This window comes from Bison bison, unplaced genomic scaffold, assembly GCF_000754665.1.
Source record: "Bison bison bison isolate TAMUID 2011002044 unplaced genomic scaffold, Bison_UMD1.0 scf7180017864500, whole genome shotgun sequence".
Taxonomy (NCBI): Eukaryota; Metazoa; Chordata; class Mammalia; order Artiodactyla; family Bovidae; genus Bison; species Bison bison.
The window spans coordinates 6,254,096-6,266,857 of record NW_011495059.1 but is presented as its reverse complement, the minus strand read 5'-3'; the positions used below and the strand labels follow the sequence as shown (position 1 = coordinate 6,266,857).

At 41.2% G+C, this 12,762-nt stretch overlaps 1 protein-coding gene across 1 annotated transcript in view; it reads left to right on the top strand.

The window, feature by feature from the left end:
- Positions 1-411: 411 nt before the first annotated feature.
- The window catches only part of CTNNBL1 (catenin, beta like 1), a 176,387-nt gene continuing 164,036 nt past the window's right edge, over positions 412-12,762 (top strand). The window contains exon 1 of the mRNA XM_010829177.1: positions 412-636. Coding sequence (XP_010827479.1) covers positions 607-636 — 30 coding nt within the window. The 5' untranslated portion in view covers positions 412-606. The remainder of the gene's footprint in view (positions 637-12,762) is intronic.

Below are 12,762 nucleotides of genomic sequence, written 5' to 3'. Positions count from 1 at the left end.
TTATTTGACCCTAAGTATAACTTCAACATGTAATCAACGCAAGTCTTAGAAATCAGATGGGTATTTTCTTTACACTTAAAGCACATTTTAATTCAGACTAGCCATAGTTCAAGCCCTCAGTAACCACATGTGGTTAGTAGGTAGAGTACTGGACAGTGCAGTTCAATGCCTCAGTTTTCTCTGTGAACTGAGAATAAAATGAGGAATAAAACTGCCTAGGTCACTGAATGGATTAAGAGAGGACAAGGGAAACAACCGTGCATTCTGCCCTGCACTCCGCCCAGCACGTAGGGGGCGCGCAATAAATCTTGCTTCCTTTACTCTTTTCTTTTAACGCACCGCCCCCTTCAAGTCTCCGCCCCTTTCCCCGCCCCCTTCAGGTTCCGGGCGGAAGTAGTGCTGTTAAAAGCAGGGCGCTTTGCAGTATCGCTGCATTTTACTGCAGTGTGGCCGGCTTGCTTGTCGCGCGCACTTCTGCTTCATTGGCTCTGCGGCCCCTGCTCCAGGCGCTTTACGGCAGTGTGGCTGGAGCTGCTGCTTTGGGGGCCGCGGTTTGGTCGTGAGTGGAGGGAATCCGAGTAGCCAGTGTTGACTGAGACTGCAACCATGGACGTTGGGGAACTTCTGAGCTACCAGGTATGAGGGTCGAGGAGGGCTGGGGGGACCGTCCTCTCACCCAGGCAGGAATCGCAGGACCAGAGTTCCTTCATATCACTTTCTCCCATCTCTTCCCTGGGCCTGGGTCCTCTCACTTCTCGTGTCAACCGGGTCCCTCCCTCGAATTTCTCCTGGGTTCTTTCAATTCATTACGATCCTCAAGGCCCGGACCTCTTCTTAACTTCAGTCTGGGCCTCTTCTCACCCTACCCTGAGACTTGACTGCCTTTCACTTTTCTGAAGGCCCCAGACTATCTTCACAACCATTCCCCTTTAATTCTCTTCTTCAAGTCACTGAGTTGATGATCGTGGTGGGAGAGCATTGGCCTTTCTTGCATTTGAGTATCAGCTTCTCTACTGATCGACTCTGTGGCTTTGGGACAAGTTCTGTTGTCTTCTTGGAGCCTCAACTTCTGTATGTATAGAACAGAGACAGTAATAGCTACCTATTAGGGTAGTTTGCGGGGAAGGCAATGGCACCCCACTCCAGTACTCTTGCCTGGAAAATCCCATGGACGGAGAAGCCTGGAAGGCTGCAGTCCATGGGGTCGCTGAGGATCGAACAGGACTGAGCGACTTCACTTTCACTTTTCACTTTCATGCATTGGAGAAGAACACTCCAGTGTTCTTGCCTGGAGAATCCCAGGGACGGGGGACCCTGGTGGGCTGCCGTGTATGGGGTTGCACAGAGTGGGACACGACTGAAGTGACTTAGCAGCAGGGTAGTTTGAGGACTGTAATCAATGAGTATGAAAGCTGATTTTAAAGTGCAGAAAGTTGGACACATGTTAATTGCAGTTGTTGGCAGATGTTTGACTTTCTCACATGTGATGGATCCCTAGGACTCTTCTTGTCCCATTTGCTCAGAATACATGTGGGGAAACTGACCCAGAGGGTAAAAAAAGACTTTTCCAAAGTCACTCAATAAGAGCTTTGATTAGAGGTGAGGTCTTTTGGCTCCCAGCTCAACCGTTTTACCTTTCTTTGGTCTTCTTAAATGTCCAGTATGGTAGCCACTAGCCACATACAGCTGTTGAACACTTGAAATGAGACTAGTCTGAATTGTGTTAAATTACACTTTCTGCCGTAAGGTAAGGTGGTGTTATCTGCATATCTGAGGTTATTGATATTTCTCCCGGCAATCTTGATTCCAGCTTGTGCTTCTTCCAGTGTTTCTCATGACATACTCTGCATATAAGTTAAATAAGCAGGGTGACAATATACAGCCTTGACGTACTCCTTTTCCTATTTGGAACCAGTCTCTTGTTCCATGTCAAGTTCTAACTGTTGCTTCCTGACCTGCATATAGGTTTCTGAAGAGGAAGGTCAGGTGGTCCGGTATTTCCATCTCTTTCAGAATTTTCCACAGTTTACTGTGCTGGGAGAAATATTAATAACCTCAGATATGCAGATGACACCACCCTTATGGCAGAAAGTGAAGAGGAACTAAAAAGCCTCTTGATTAAAGTGAAAGAGGAGAGTGGAAAAGTTGGCTTAAAGCTCAACATTCAGAAAACGAAGATCATGGCATCCGGTCCCATCACTTTATGGCAAATAGATGGGGAAACAGTGGACACAGTGTCAGACTTTATTTTTTTTGGGCTCCAAAATCACCGCAGATGGTGATTGCAGCCATGAAATTAGAAGACGCTTATTCCTTGGAAGGAAAGTTATGACCAACCTAGATAGTGTATTAAAAAGCAGAGACATTACTTTGCCAACAAAGATCCGTCTAGTCAAGGCTATGGTTTTTCCAGTAGTCATGTATGGATGTGAGAGTTGTACTGTGAAGAAAGCTGAGTGCCGATAAATTGATGCTTTTGAATTGTGGTGTTGGAGAAGACTCTTGAGAGTCCCTTGGACTACAAGGAGATCCAACCAGTCCGTCCTAAAGGAGATCAGTCCTGGGTGTTCATTGGTAGGACTGATGTTGAAGCAGAGGCTCCAGTACTTTGGCCACCTGATGCTAAGAGCTGACTCATTTGAAAAGACCCTGATGTTGGGAAAGATTGAAGGCAGGAAGAGAAGGGGACGACAGAGGATGAGATGGTTGGATGGCATCACCAACTCAATGGACATGAGTTTGGGTAAACTCCAGGAGATAGTGATGGACAGGGAGGCCTGGCGTGCTGCAATTCATGGGGTCGCAAAGAGTCGGACATGACTGAGCAACTGAACTGAACTGACTGACTCTTAGAATAATCAGTATAAAAAAGTAAAATTTTAATATTGATTACATTATCATATCAATTACTTTGACTATTGATCATATTGATTAAATAATCGTATATGGGTAATGGGCAAAATAAAATATATTCAAAATAAATTTTACCTATTTCTGTTGACTTTAAATGTTGCTACTGGCCTTTTAGTGTGGCTACTAAAATTACATATATAGCTGGCTTTTCATTTTCCTTGGACAGCTCTGCAGTAGAGAACAGGGGACTAGGAACCATGTGTCTGGAGCTCTGTTGCTTGGCATCCCTGTTTTGCTGCTCCCTGACTGCTGTGACCTGGAACAAAATATTTAACTTCTCTCTGCCTTGGTTTCCTCATCTTTATAAGTGAGGGCAATGAAAGTATCTATCATAAAAGTCTGTTGTGAAGCTGTTGTGAAATGTGAAGTGTTTGGAGCAATGCTTGTCACAGAATAAACGTTTGAAGAATGTTAGCAATTATATTCATGCAATTCCCTCAGCCAATATATTGTACATAGTACTGACCTTGGAGACTCTGACATCATGAGAAAGAACTTGTAAGCAATAGGAAGTATATAGCCAAGAGATTTCCTTTTTAAGACAGTAATTGGATGTGAAAGAAGAATGGAGATAGGTGGGTTGAATGAGTGGTTATATCTCTGGTAGCTCAGACGGTAAAGAATCTGCCTGCAATGTTGGAGAACTGGATTCAATCCCTGGGTCGGGAAGATCCTCTAGAGAAAGGAGTGGCAACCCATTCCAGTATTCTTGCCTGGAGGATCCCATGGGCAGAGAAGCCTGGTGGGCTGCAGTCCATGGGTTCCAAAGAGTTGGACACAACTAAGGCAGTCCATTGAGTCCCAAAGAGTTGGACATGACTGAGCAACTAACTCTTTCACTTTGATGCCTGTTTGGCCTACACATGAGCGCACTACTCATAAAATGGGCTTCCCAGGTGGCTCAAGTGGTAAAGGATGTGCCTGCCAATGCAGAAGACACAGGAGACTCAGGTTCAATCCCTGGGTCTGGAAGATCCTTTGGAAGAGGAAATTGACAACTCATTCCAGTATTCTTGCTGGGATAATCCCATGGACAGAGAAGCCTGGTGGGCTGCAGTCCATGGGTTCCAAAGAGCTGGACACAACTAAGGTGGCAGAGCACTCATAGAACATTAAAGCTTGAAAAGGTTCATTTATTTGCTCAACAAATATTTATTGAGTATGTACTTTGCAAGGCACTGTATCCACTGATATACAGCACTGAACAAAACAGACAAGGTTCTTGCTTTGTGGAGCTTATAATCTGGTGGGGAAGTAGCAAGATAAGAGTAAATGAATGAGAAGTTCAGGTCATGATAAGTGCTTTGAAGGATACACAGGATATACTATGGAACTGGGCTGTCTGATACAGCCACTGGTGACATGTTACTAGTGAACTCTTGAAATGTGGCTAGTTTGAGTTGAGGTCCGCTACCCATGTAAAGTATACACTGGATTTTCAAGATTTAGTGTGAAGGAAGTGATGAAAAGGTGACTAAAGTATATTATTTTTATATTGATTCCATGCTGAAGTGATGCTTAGGGTATATTGACTTAAAGAAAATTATTAAAACTAGTATTATCGTCTTAAAAACATTTAAAATGTTTTTAAATTTAAAATGTGGCTACTGGAAAATTTAAAGTTATATATGCATCATATGCAAAAGTCATATATATATTTAAAGTTATATTTGCCATATTTAAAATGTGGCTACTAGAAAATTTAAAGTTACATATGCATAAAGTTATATATACATCTTATGGCTTTCAATATATTTTTGTTGGACAGCGATGGTTTTTTTTTGTCTTTATTTATTTATTTTTTAAATTGTTGGGCTGCACTGCACAGCATGTGAAATCTTAGAGTTGCCCGACCAGATTTTGAACCTGCACTCTCTGCAGTGGAAGTGCAGAGTCCTAACCACTGGACACCAGGGAAGCCCCAGACAGCACCATTAAAGAAAATAACCCACGGAAGTGGGAGACAGGACCTATTATTTTTAGATAATATGGTCTGTGAAAGACTTTGAAGAATGGACATGGTAAGATGGTTGAGAAGGAATCAATCATGTGAAAAGCACAGAATAATCAAAACAGAGGGAAGAGCAAGTACAGAGACTCTGAAGTAGAAGGTGGTGCAACCTGTTAGAGGATCAGGAAGAGGACTGATGTAGCTGGAACTTGGTAAATGAGCAGGGGAATGAAAAGCGATGACATTGGAGATGTAGGCAGATGACCAGCTATGGAGGCCTTGCTGTGGGCCATAATAAGGAGTTTGAATTCCATTTTGAGAGTTGTTACAGACACCCTCATTCAACCCACATGTGTACAAATGAAAAGTGAACCCCATTTTGGTAAAGGGACTTCCCAAAGGTTGTGGGCCAAGGTAGTGGCCGGAGTCAAAACCAGAATCCTGATCTTATTTCCAGCTCTGTTCATTCTCTACATGGCACTGTTCATGCAGTTTTCTTTCTGTAAGATCAGTGTCCACTCCTCCTGTTCCTAAAAGATGGTCAGTCTGGAATCCAGTCCATGATAAATCAGACACACCCATCCTCTTGTGGAAAGTCATGAGGATCACCCAAGTTAACAGCTGCAAAAGCTCTTTGAAAACGGGAAGTTTTTATAGACATGAAAGATGGATTGCATGCTTGCATCCTATCTCTAAATATAACAACCCTATGTGGTGGGCTGTTTTAAATCTCTGCTATGCAAATGAGAGAACTGAGGTACAAAAAGGTGCCTGCCCCAGAGCTGGAGCTCCTACCCACGGTGCTGGGCTGAACTAACCTGCTTTTAGATATGTCCTTACATTAATTCTCAACATGCTCTTTGAGGTAGGTGGCAAGCCCGTTTTATAGAAAAGGAAACTCAAGCTGGAGGGGTCAGTTACCTGCCCAAGATGAAACAGTAAGGAGCAGAGCTAGAACTGGAACCAATTGAATACCCAAATCTAGTTTTCCAATTAAAAAAAAAAACTTTTAAAATTGAACTATGGTACACGTATAGACGAATGCGCGAATCTTAAGTGCTTTTGATTTTAGTTGTCATTTACAAAATAGACTGAGCGTGACCACTAGTGTTCATTTCTCAGGGACAAAGCGGTCTGATTTGAACATCCCCACCCCCAGAGTTTGATTCAGTAAGTCTCCCATGAGACCTTAGCATTTGCATTTCTAACAAGATGCCAGGTGATGCTTAAGTTGTGGGGCCAGGGACCCCACTTTGAGACCCCCCCGGCCTAGAATGATCTACATTCCTCTTAAAATTTTCTTCAACTGAGACATTTCACCTCCCTTTTCATGGCCATTAGTTTGCAGTATTTTGAGTGTAAGCTGTACTTTTCCCCCTGCCATCTAAGATATTGAGAACAAATCAGTTAATCTTTCTGGGCCTCAGTTTCCTCATATGACTAATGAGGGAAGATTAAGTAAGTTCCTCTGAGCTCCCTTCTAGCTTTAAAATTCTGTGATAACTAATTATTTAGGCCAAGAGTGCCAGAGATTTCAAGGGATAAAAAAAGCTTGACATAGAAGGATGAACTGGGGCTGAAAATCTGGGAGACTTGAGTTTTAATCCTACCTTTATCATTATTTATCCGAGTGACTCAGGATAAGTCGCTTTCTTCTCTGTACATCATTTTTTTTTTAAATCATGATTAATACACAATGAGATTGAGCTCTATGACTTCTCATTCTTTCCTTTCCTAAAATTCAAAGACTAAGGTAAATAAAGAAAATCTGTAATGTCAAGATGTTTATTAAAAGTATTTGACATTTTTTGAGTGCTTACAAAGTCTCACTTTTGGGGCAGCTTGGTGGGAAGATTGCAATTTTCTACTGAGATTGGTTCTTCTAATAATAGAGTTAGGCAGCGAGCGCCTCAGTATATGCCTTATATCCTTGACATATGTTAACTATTCATTTGAGAAGACAGGAGAATTACAATGTGGACAGGAGGTGGTGGAAAAAGTCTTAAAGAGGAAACTAGTTATGTTCCCAATATGGAAATGTACTTTTTTGATGCCTTCAGGCTTAGACATCTCATCAAGAAGTGTGCCCAGCAGTTCCTTGGCTGAGAAGTTTCTGCTGCATAGACGCGTGTATGAACTCCAGGGCATTCTCATTAATACTAATTCCACAGATGTCTGGAAAAAGTTCTTACCTCTGAAGTTTTCCAATAAAGAATTCTCGTTTAGTGCAGTTTGGCTCAGTGGGAATGACTCGCTTTGTGACATGAGAGTATTCTCTTTGAGGCAGATTGGGGTCGAGGACCCTTGGTTTTGGCAGTGTTGCAGACACCCACTCCTCTTGTTACTTATCAGTCAGTAATATAACAGTTCCTGAGATTGCAATGGCTTGTTGGAATCTAGCATCTTTCTCCTTCACCCTTATTTCTTTCTTTTGAAATAAAAAATTTTAATGACAGTAATTTGACAGGAGTAGTATTAAAAGAAAGTGTTCAAGAAAAAGGAAACTATTACCCCTAATCCTATAAATATTTTCATATTCCCAGAGGACTTTTGTGTTTTTCATGACTATATCTATTGAATGTATACTGTTTTGTGTTCTATGTTTTAACATTGCCAGAAATATTTTTTGTTTCTGCATGTTATTTTTAATGTCTGCAAACTTTTTTTTTTTTTTTTGCTCAAGTCATAGGCAAACCATTTTCTCCTAAATTGTTCTTCTATAATCGAGTACTTAGGTGGTTTCCAGGTTTTGTTCTTGGAGATAATATTGCTGTGAACTTCTTTATTCAGGTAGCATTTCCCCCTCACATCTGCTGTAGTAATTATCAAATGATTGGATATGCCTGGAGAGGGGATGCTGGAAATGGATTTGGTTTAGTTGTTGAGGAAAAGGAGAAGATATTGGAATCTCAGCCCTGATGAGTGAAGGGGGCTAAGGAGTCATTCTTGACTATGATTAGGGAGTACAAAAGCCCTCAGTGAAATGTACAGAGCGTTGAGCAACTCAAGAGGAGTGGCGGGAAATGACGGGTTTGCCTCAGCTGCAGAAGTTCAAGCAGGACACAGCGCTTATGTGGGATTAATCCCTTATCAGTTGACATCAGTGGTGTGTGTTCCAGTTTTACTGCAATCTTGACAACTACTAGTTGTCATAATTTATTTTTTCTCATTAATCTAGTAAGTATATAAAGTGTTAGTTCATTTACTTTAATAAGCATTTTTTCCCTTTGTTTATCGTTTGTACTTCTTATCATCTGCTTCTTTTTCCTAGAGTTGTAGTTTATAACTGTGCTTTTCTGTTGTGTTTTTTGTTGATGAAAAAATTTCAGAAGACTGGACACTGCTCAAATGTATCTTTTCTTTGGTAGCCCCATTTTACCCAAGAACTCTGAGAATATTATCCTAATCATGATGTCTCTTACAGCATCGTGAAATAGGCTCTTTTTGCATGACGGTTGAGACTAGTGCTTTTCGAAGTTACTCATTGTTGGTGGGACTATAAATAACAAATTGCTATTGGTATTGATATTCCCATTTCAAGGTGTTTTCTGTTTCATCTTCTGGGTCACTTTTTTGTTAATGCTCCCTCCCTCCCTTTGTGATCTTACCTTCTCTCTTTACCCTGGTAAGTTCCTTTTATACTCATAAAATACATTGTTTTTATGTGCCTCCTTGCACACTAGGCAGTGAACGGAGAGGCAGGGACCAGCGCCAGAGTGTCTCACTCATAATTGATACCTAATAAATGATCATCTAACGATGGAGTGAATGAACTAGTACGTGGCTTTAAATATGCCTTTTGGAAAGCTTTTGTTCTAATATCTTGTCTGCTTGCTGGCTTGTATCTCTTTGCTTTCATGTTAGACTTCGAGAAAGTTTGTTTTAAATCCATTACTTCAGTTACTAAATTGTCCTCTGCTTCCTTATCATGTCTTGCTCCTCTTGCTACAAAACCTACATTCTTTTTTAAGAAAAAAAAAAACAAAACTTTTAATTTTGATCTAACTTTAAACTTACAGAAGTTTTGCAAAAATAGTATGGAGAGTTCCCATATGCTCCTCAAATAACTTCCCTTAAAGTTATACAACCAGAGCACAGTGGTCAAAATCAGGAAATTAACATTTGTATACTGATAACAAGCATACAGTCTTAAATGTCACCAGTTTTGTTTGTTTTGTTTTCTAACATATCTTGTAAATGCTTTCTTTTTTAATTATTTTTTTATTGAAGTATGGATGATTTACAATATTGTTGTAGTTTCTGGTTTACAGCAAAGTGATTCAGTTAAAACATGTGTGTGTGTACATGTATATATTTTCCATCGTGGTTTATTATAGGACCCTGAATATAGTTCCCTGTGCTATATAGTAGAACCTTGTTGTTTATCTATTTTAGGTATAGTAGTTTGTACCTGCTAATCCCAAACTTCTCATTTATCCCTTCCCACCCCCTTTCCCCTTTGGTAACCTTAAATTTGTTTTCTGTCTGTGAGTCTGTTTTGTAAATAAGTTCATTTGTATCGTATTTGAGACTCCACGTGTAAGTGCTGTCATGTGGTATTTGTCTTTCCCCTTCTGACTTACTTCACTTAGTATGATAACCTCTAGAGCCTCATTAGTCTTGACTCTTCACTAGAATTTGATTCTGTAACCCGGTTCCTCAGTTTAGAGGAACTCATCCAGTCTTTTGTCCTTCAGCAGCATTATATAAACTCTTGGCGCACTAGCCCTGATTTAGCTTTCATGTGTCTACTGAACCTTCTAACCAGATGCTCTGGTATCACATAATCCCCTGCGTCTCTCCACCAGCCCCCTTATCACCTACCCCCGGTTCTGCATTTCAATCAAGGGTGTAGCTGCCTCCGGCTGACTTGAGAAAAGCCCTGGACCTATTTCTCAAAGATGAAAGACAAGGTTCTTTTCTGTATGGAAAACATGAATTTTCAATTGGGGGGCTAGCTCCTCTCTCAGGAGTCAGGAGGGTGCTAGGATCTGAAAATGCTTAAGCCACTGTTCTGGCTGTCATGGCAATCCACTCCAGTACTCTTGCCTAGAAAATTCCATGGATAGAGGAGCCTGGTGGGCTATAGTCCATGGTTTCACAAAGAGTCGGACATGACTGAGTGACTTCACGACACGACAACGACCAGCTGTCATGGAGCTTACAGTCTAAAGGGAAGCGCCTCACAGATTTGAGAATTGATAACAGAGGTGTCTGGCGGGCTGCAGTCCATGGGGTCACAGAGAATTGGACATGACTGAGTAACTGAACAACAGCAAACAGTATGCAGTACCACCGAGTGAACAGGAAGTCGGGGCAAAGAGGCAGGAGCAGTCCTGCCACTGGGAAGCTGGAGAGGCTTTGCAAGGGAGTTGTGGCTTCTTTAGGAGCCTTCTCTCTATCCTTTCTATTTCAGTCACCACCATCTTAGTTTAGACTCTTGGGACTTTGTCAAAAAAGTTTTTTTCTAATAGATCTTATACTGGCATGATAAATGTTGGTTTGTTTCCTCCATGAGCCTGCTCTGATCATGGCTGCCAGCCCTACCTATTTCCACTTCCTTGGAGATAGGTCTTATTGAGATGCCTAATTTTGGAGGTGAACTTAAGGAAGCCATAGCTTTCTGCAGTCTTTCACTAGATGTCACTTTAAATTGGGGGATTGCATTTATAAGACCCGGATAGAGAAGTTGCCACACGTAAAAATGACTGCTTTGGAGAATGTGGATGGTTCAAAATAGCTCTGTTGGAGAAAATAGTTCAAACACATGCCCTTCTGAATGTGCTCATTTTAGACATCTTTTAATGTTTAGTGTGGTGGGTGAACCTTCACTCTGGGTTAGACAGACTGCCTGTATTTGAATTCCACCTCTGCTACTTGATAGCTATGTGACTTTAATTAATCTCGTTAAGCCTCAGGTCTTCATCTTTAAAATACAGATTATATAATAGAGTCTGTCTCTGCCCCACCATCTTTTTAAAAAGCTCCACTTCACCATCTTTTTTGAAGATACAGGATCAAATGAGACAGTGTGGGAAGTGCTAAGTAGTATAGTGCCTGGCATATGGTAAAGTGTCCAGTACATGTTAGCTGTTAGTTTTATGATTGATATAATTATAAACACCGATGGTATAGCAGAAGGAAAAAATGTTTTTCTCGAATTCTGCAAAGCTGCCTTAGAATTCCCAAGGTCACCAGTCCCTTGGAGATTAAGGTTTAGAATGCTATAAAAGGAAATGGAAACAGTTTGTCACACACACATGCCAACGTGTAGAACTGTTCTCAATAGATTAAAGTATAACCCTATTCTACCACAGTTAGCAGCCACTGATATCAAGAATTATATCATCAACACAGTAATTCTTTTTCCCATGTCTCTTTAATATTACTAAGATATCTCAGCTTTCCTCTTTTCTAGTGCCAGGAATCTCATTTACAAATTATTCCTTTCTTTTTTCCCCTTAATGTTCCTGAAGGAAGTAATTGGTTTTGGTCTGAGTCTTGTACAGCTGTAGAAAAAATGGAATCAGGAGGAGATACAGCAGGAATTCTCTTACCTTCTCCAAGACCAGCCATTTGATTCTAGTATTTCAGCTGAATAGTTAAAGAACATTTTCTTTTCCACGGAGTTCCTGGAGCCTGTTGGCCTAAACTTTGGAATCCCAGCTCCATTGTGAGTTGGTAAATAGAAACTGGATTACCTTCCTTGTGAGTTCAGTGAAAGGTCTAGTAAGACTGCCGCAGCACAATTTCATCTCTTAACTCATTTTAGATGATCAGTTGCCTATAAGCAGATTGTCTACTTTGGCTCCTCAGACTTTCCTTCAAGTACCCATCGGTGTCCAAAGTCAGGGACTGAACTGAGAAGGATTTGAAATAGAGCACAGAGTATTATGATGCTTCTCTCTGACTGTGTCTGGCTGTATTCCAAAGACAGGTATGATCAATTATTGAACACTTTGGCATTATTCATGGGCTCATTCTGCTAGTACATAATATTGAGGATTGATTACATTTTTATTTGACATCCCTGCTCCAGTTAAGAGCAACTAAGTTTAGAATCACTTTTGGATTCAATCTTCAATAGACTTAACCATTAACAGTCCATCAGCCCTCTGCTGGTGTATTGTATGTTTTTAGGGTATTATGACACACGCTTACAGTCAGGCTGTGAGCCAATCCAGATTTTTGAGGGCTGGTAAATTTCATTGGGGCTTCCCAGGTGGCGCTAGTGGTAAAGAACTTGCCTGCCAACACAAGAGATGCAAGAGACTCAGGTTCGATCCCTGGGTTGGGAAGATCACCTGGAGGAGGAAATGGCAACCCACCCCAGTATTCTTGCCTAGAGAAGCCCATGGACAGAGGAGCCTGGCAGGCTACAGTCCATAGGGTCACAAAGAGTCGGACACGACTGAAGTGATTTAATACCTAAATTTTGTTCGAATTGGTAAGGTTTTAGAAAAGGCAGAGGAACCAGAGATCAAATTGCCAACATCTGCTGGATCATCAAAAAAGCAAGAGAATTCCAGAAAAACATCTATTTCTGCTTTATTGACTATGCCAAAGCCTTTGACTGCACGGATTACAATAAACTGTGGAAAATTCTGAAAGAGATGGGAATACCAGACCACCTGACCTGCCTCTTCAGAAATCTGTACGCAGGTCAGGAAGCAACAGTTAGAACTGGACATGGAACAACAGACTGCTTCCAAATAGGAAAAGGAGTACGTCAAGGCTGCATATTGTCACCCTGCTTATTTAACTTCTATGCAGAGTACATCATGAGAAACGCTGGAAGAAGCACAAGCTGGAATCAAGATTGCTGGGAGAAATATCAATAACCTCAGATATGCAGATGACACCACCCTTATGGCAGAAAGTGAAGAGGAACTCAAAAG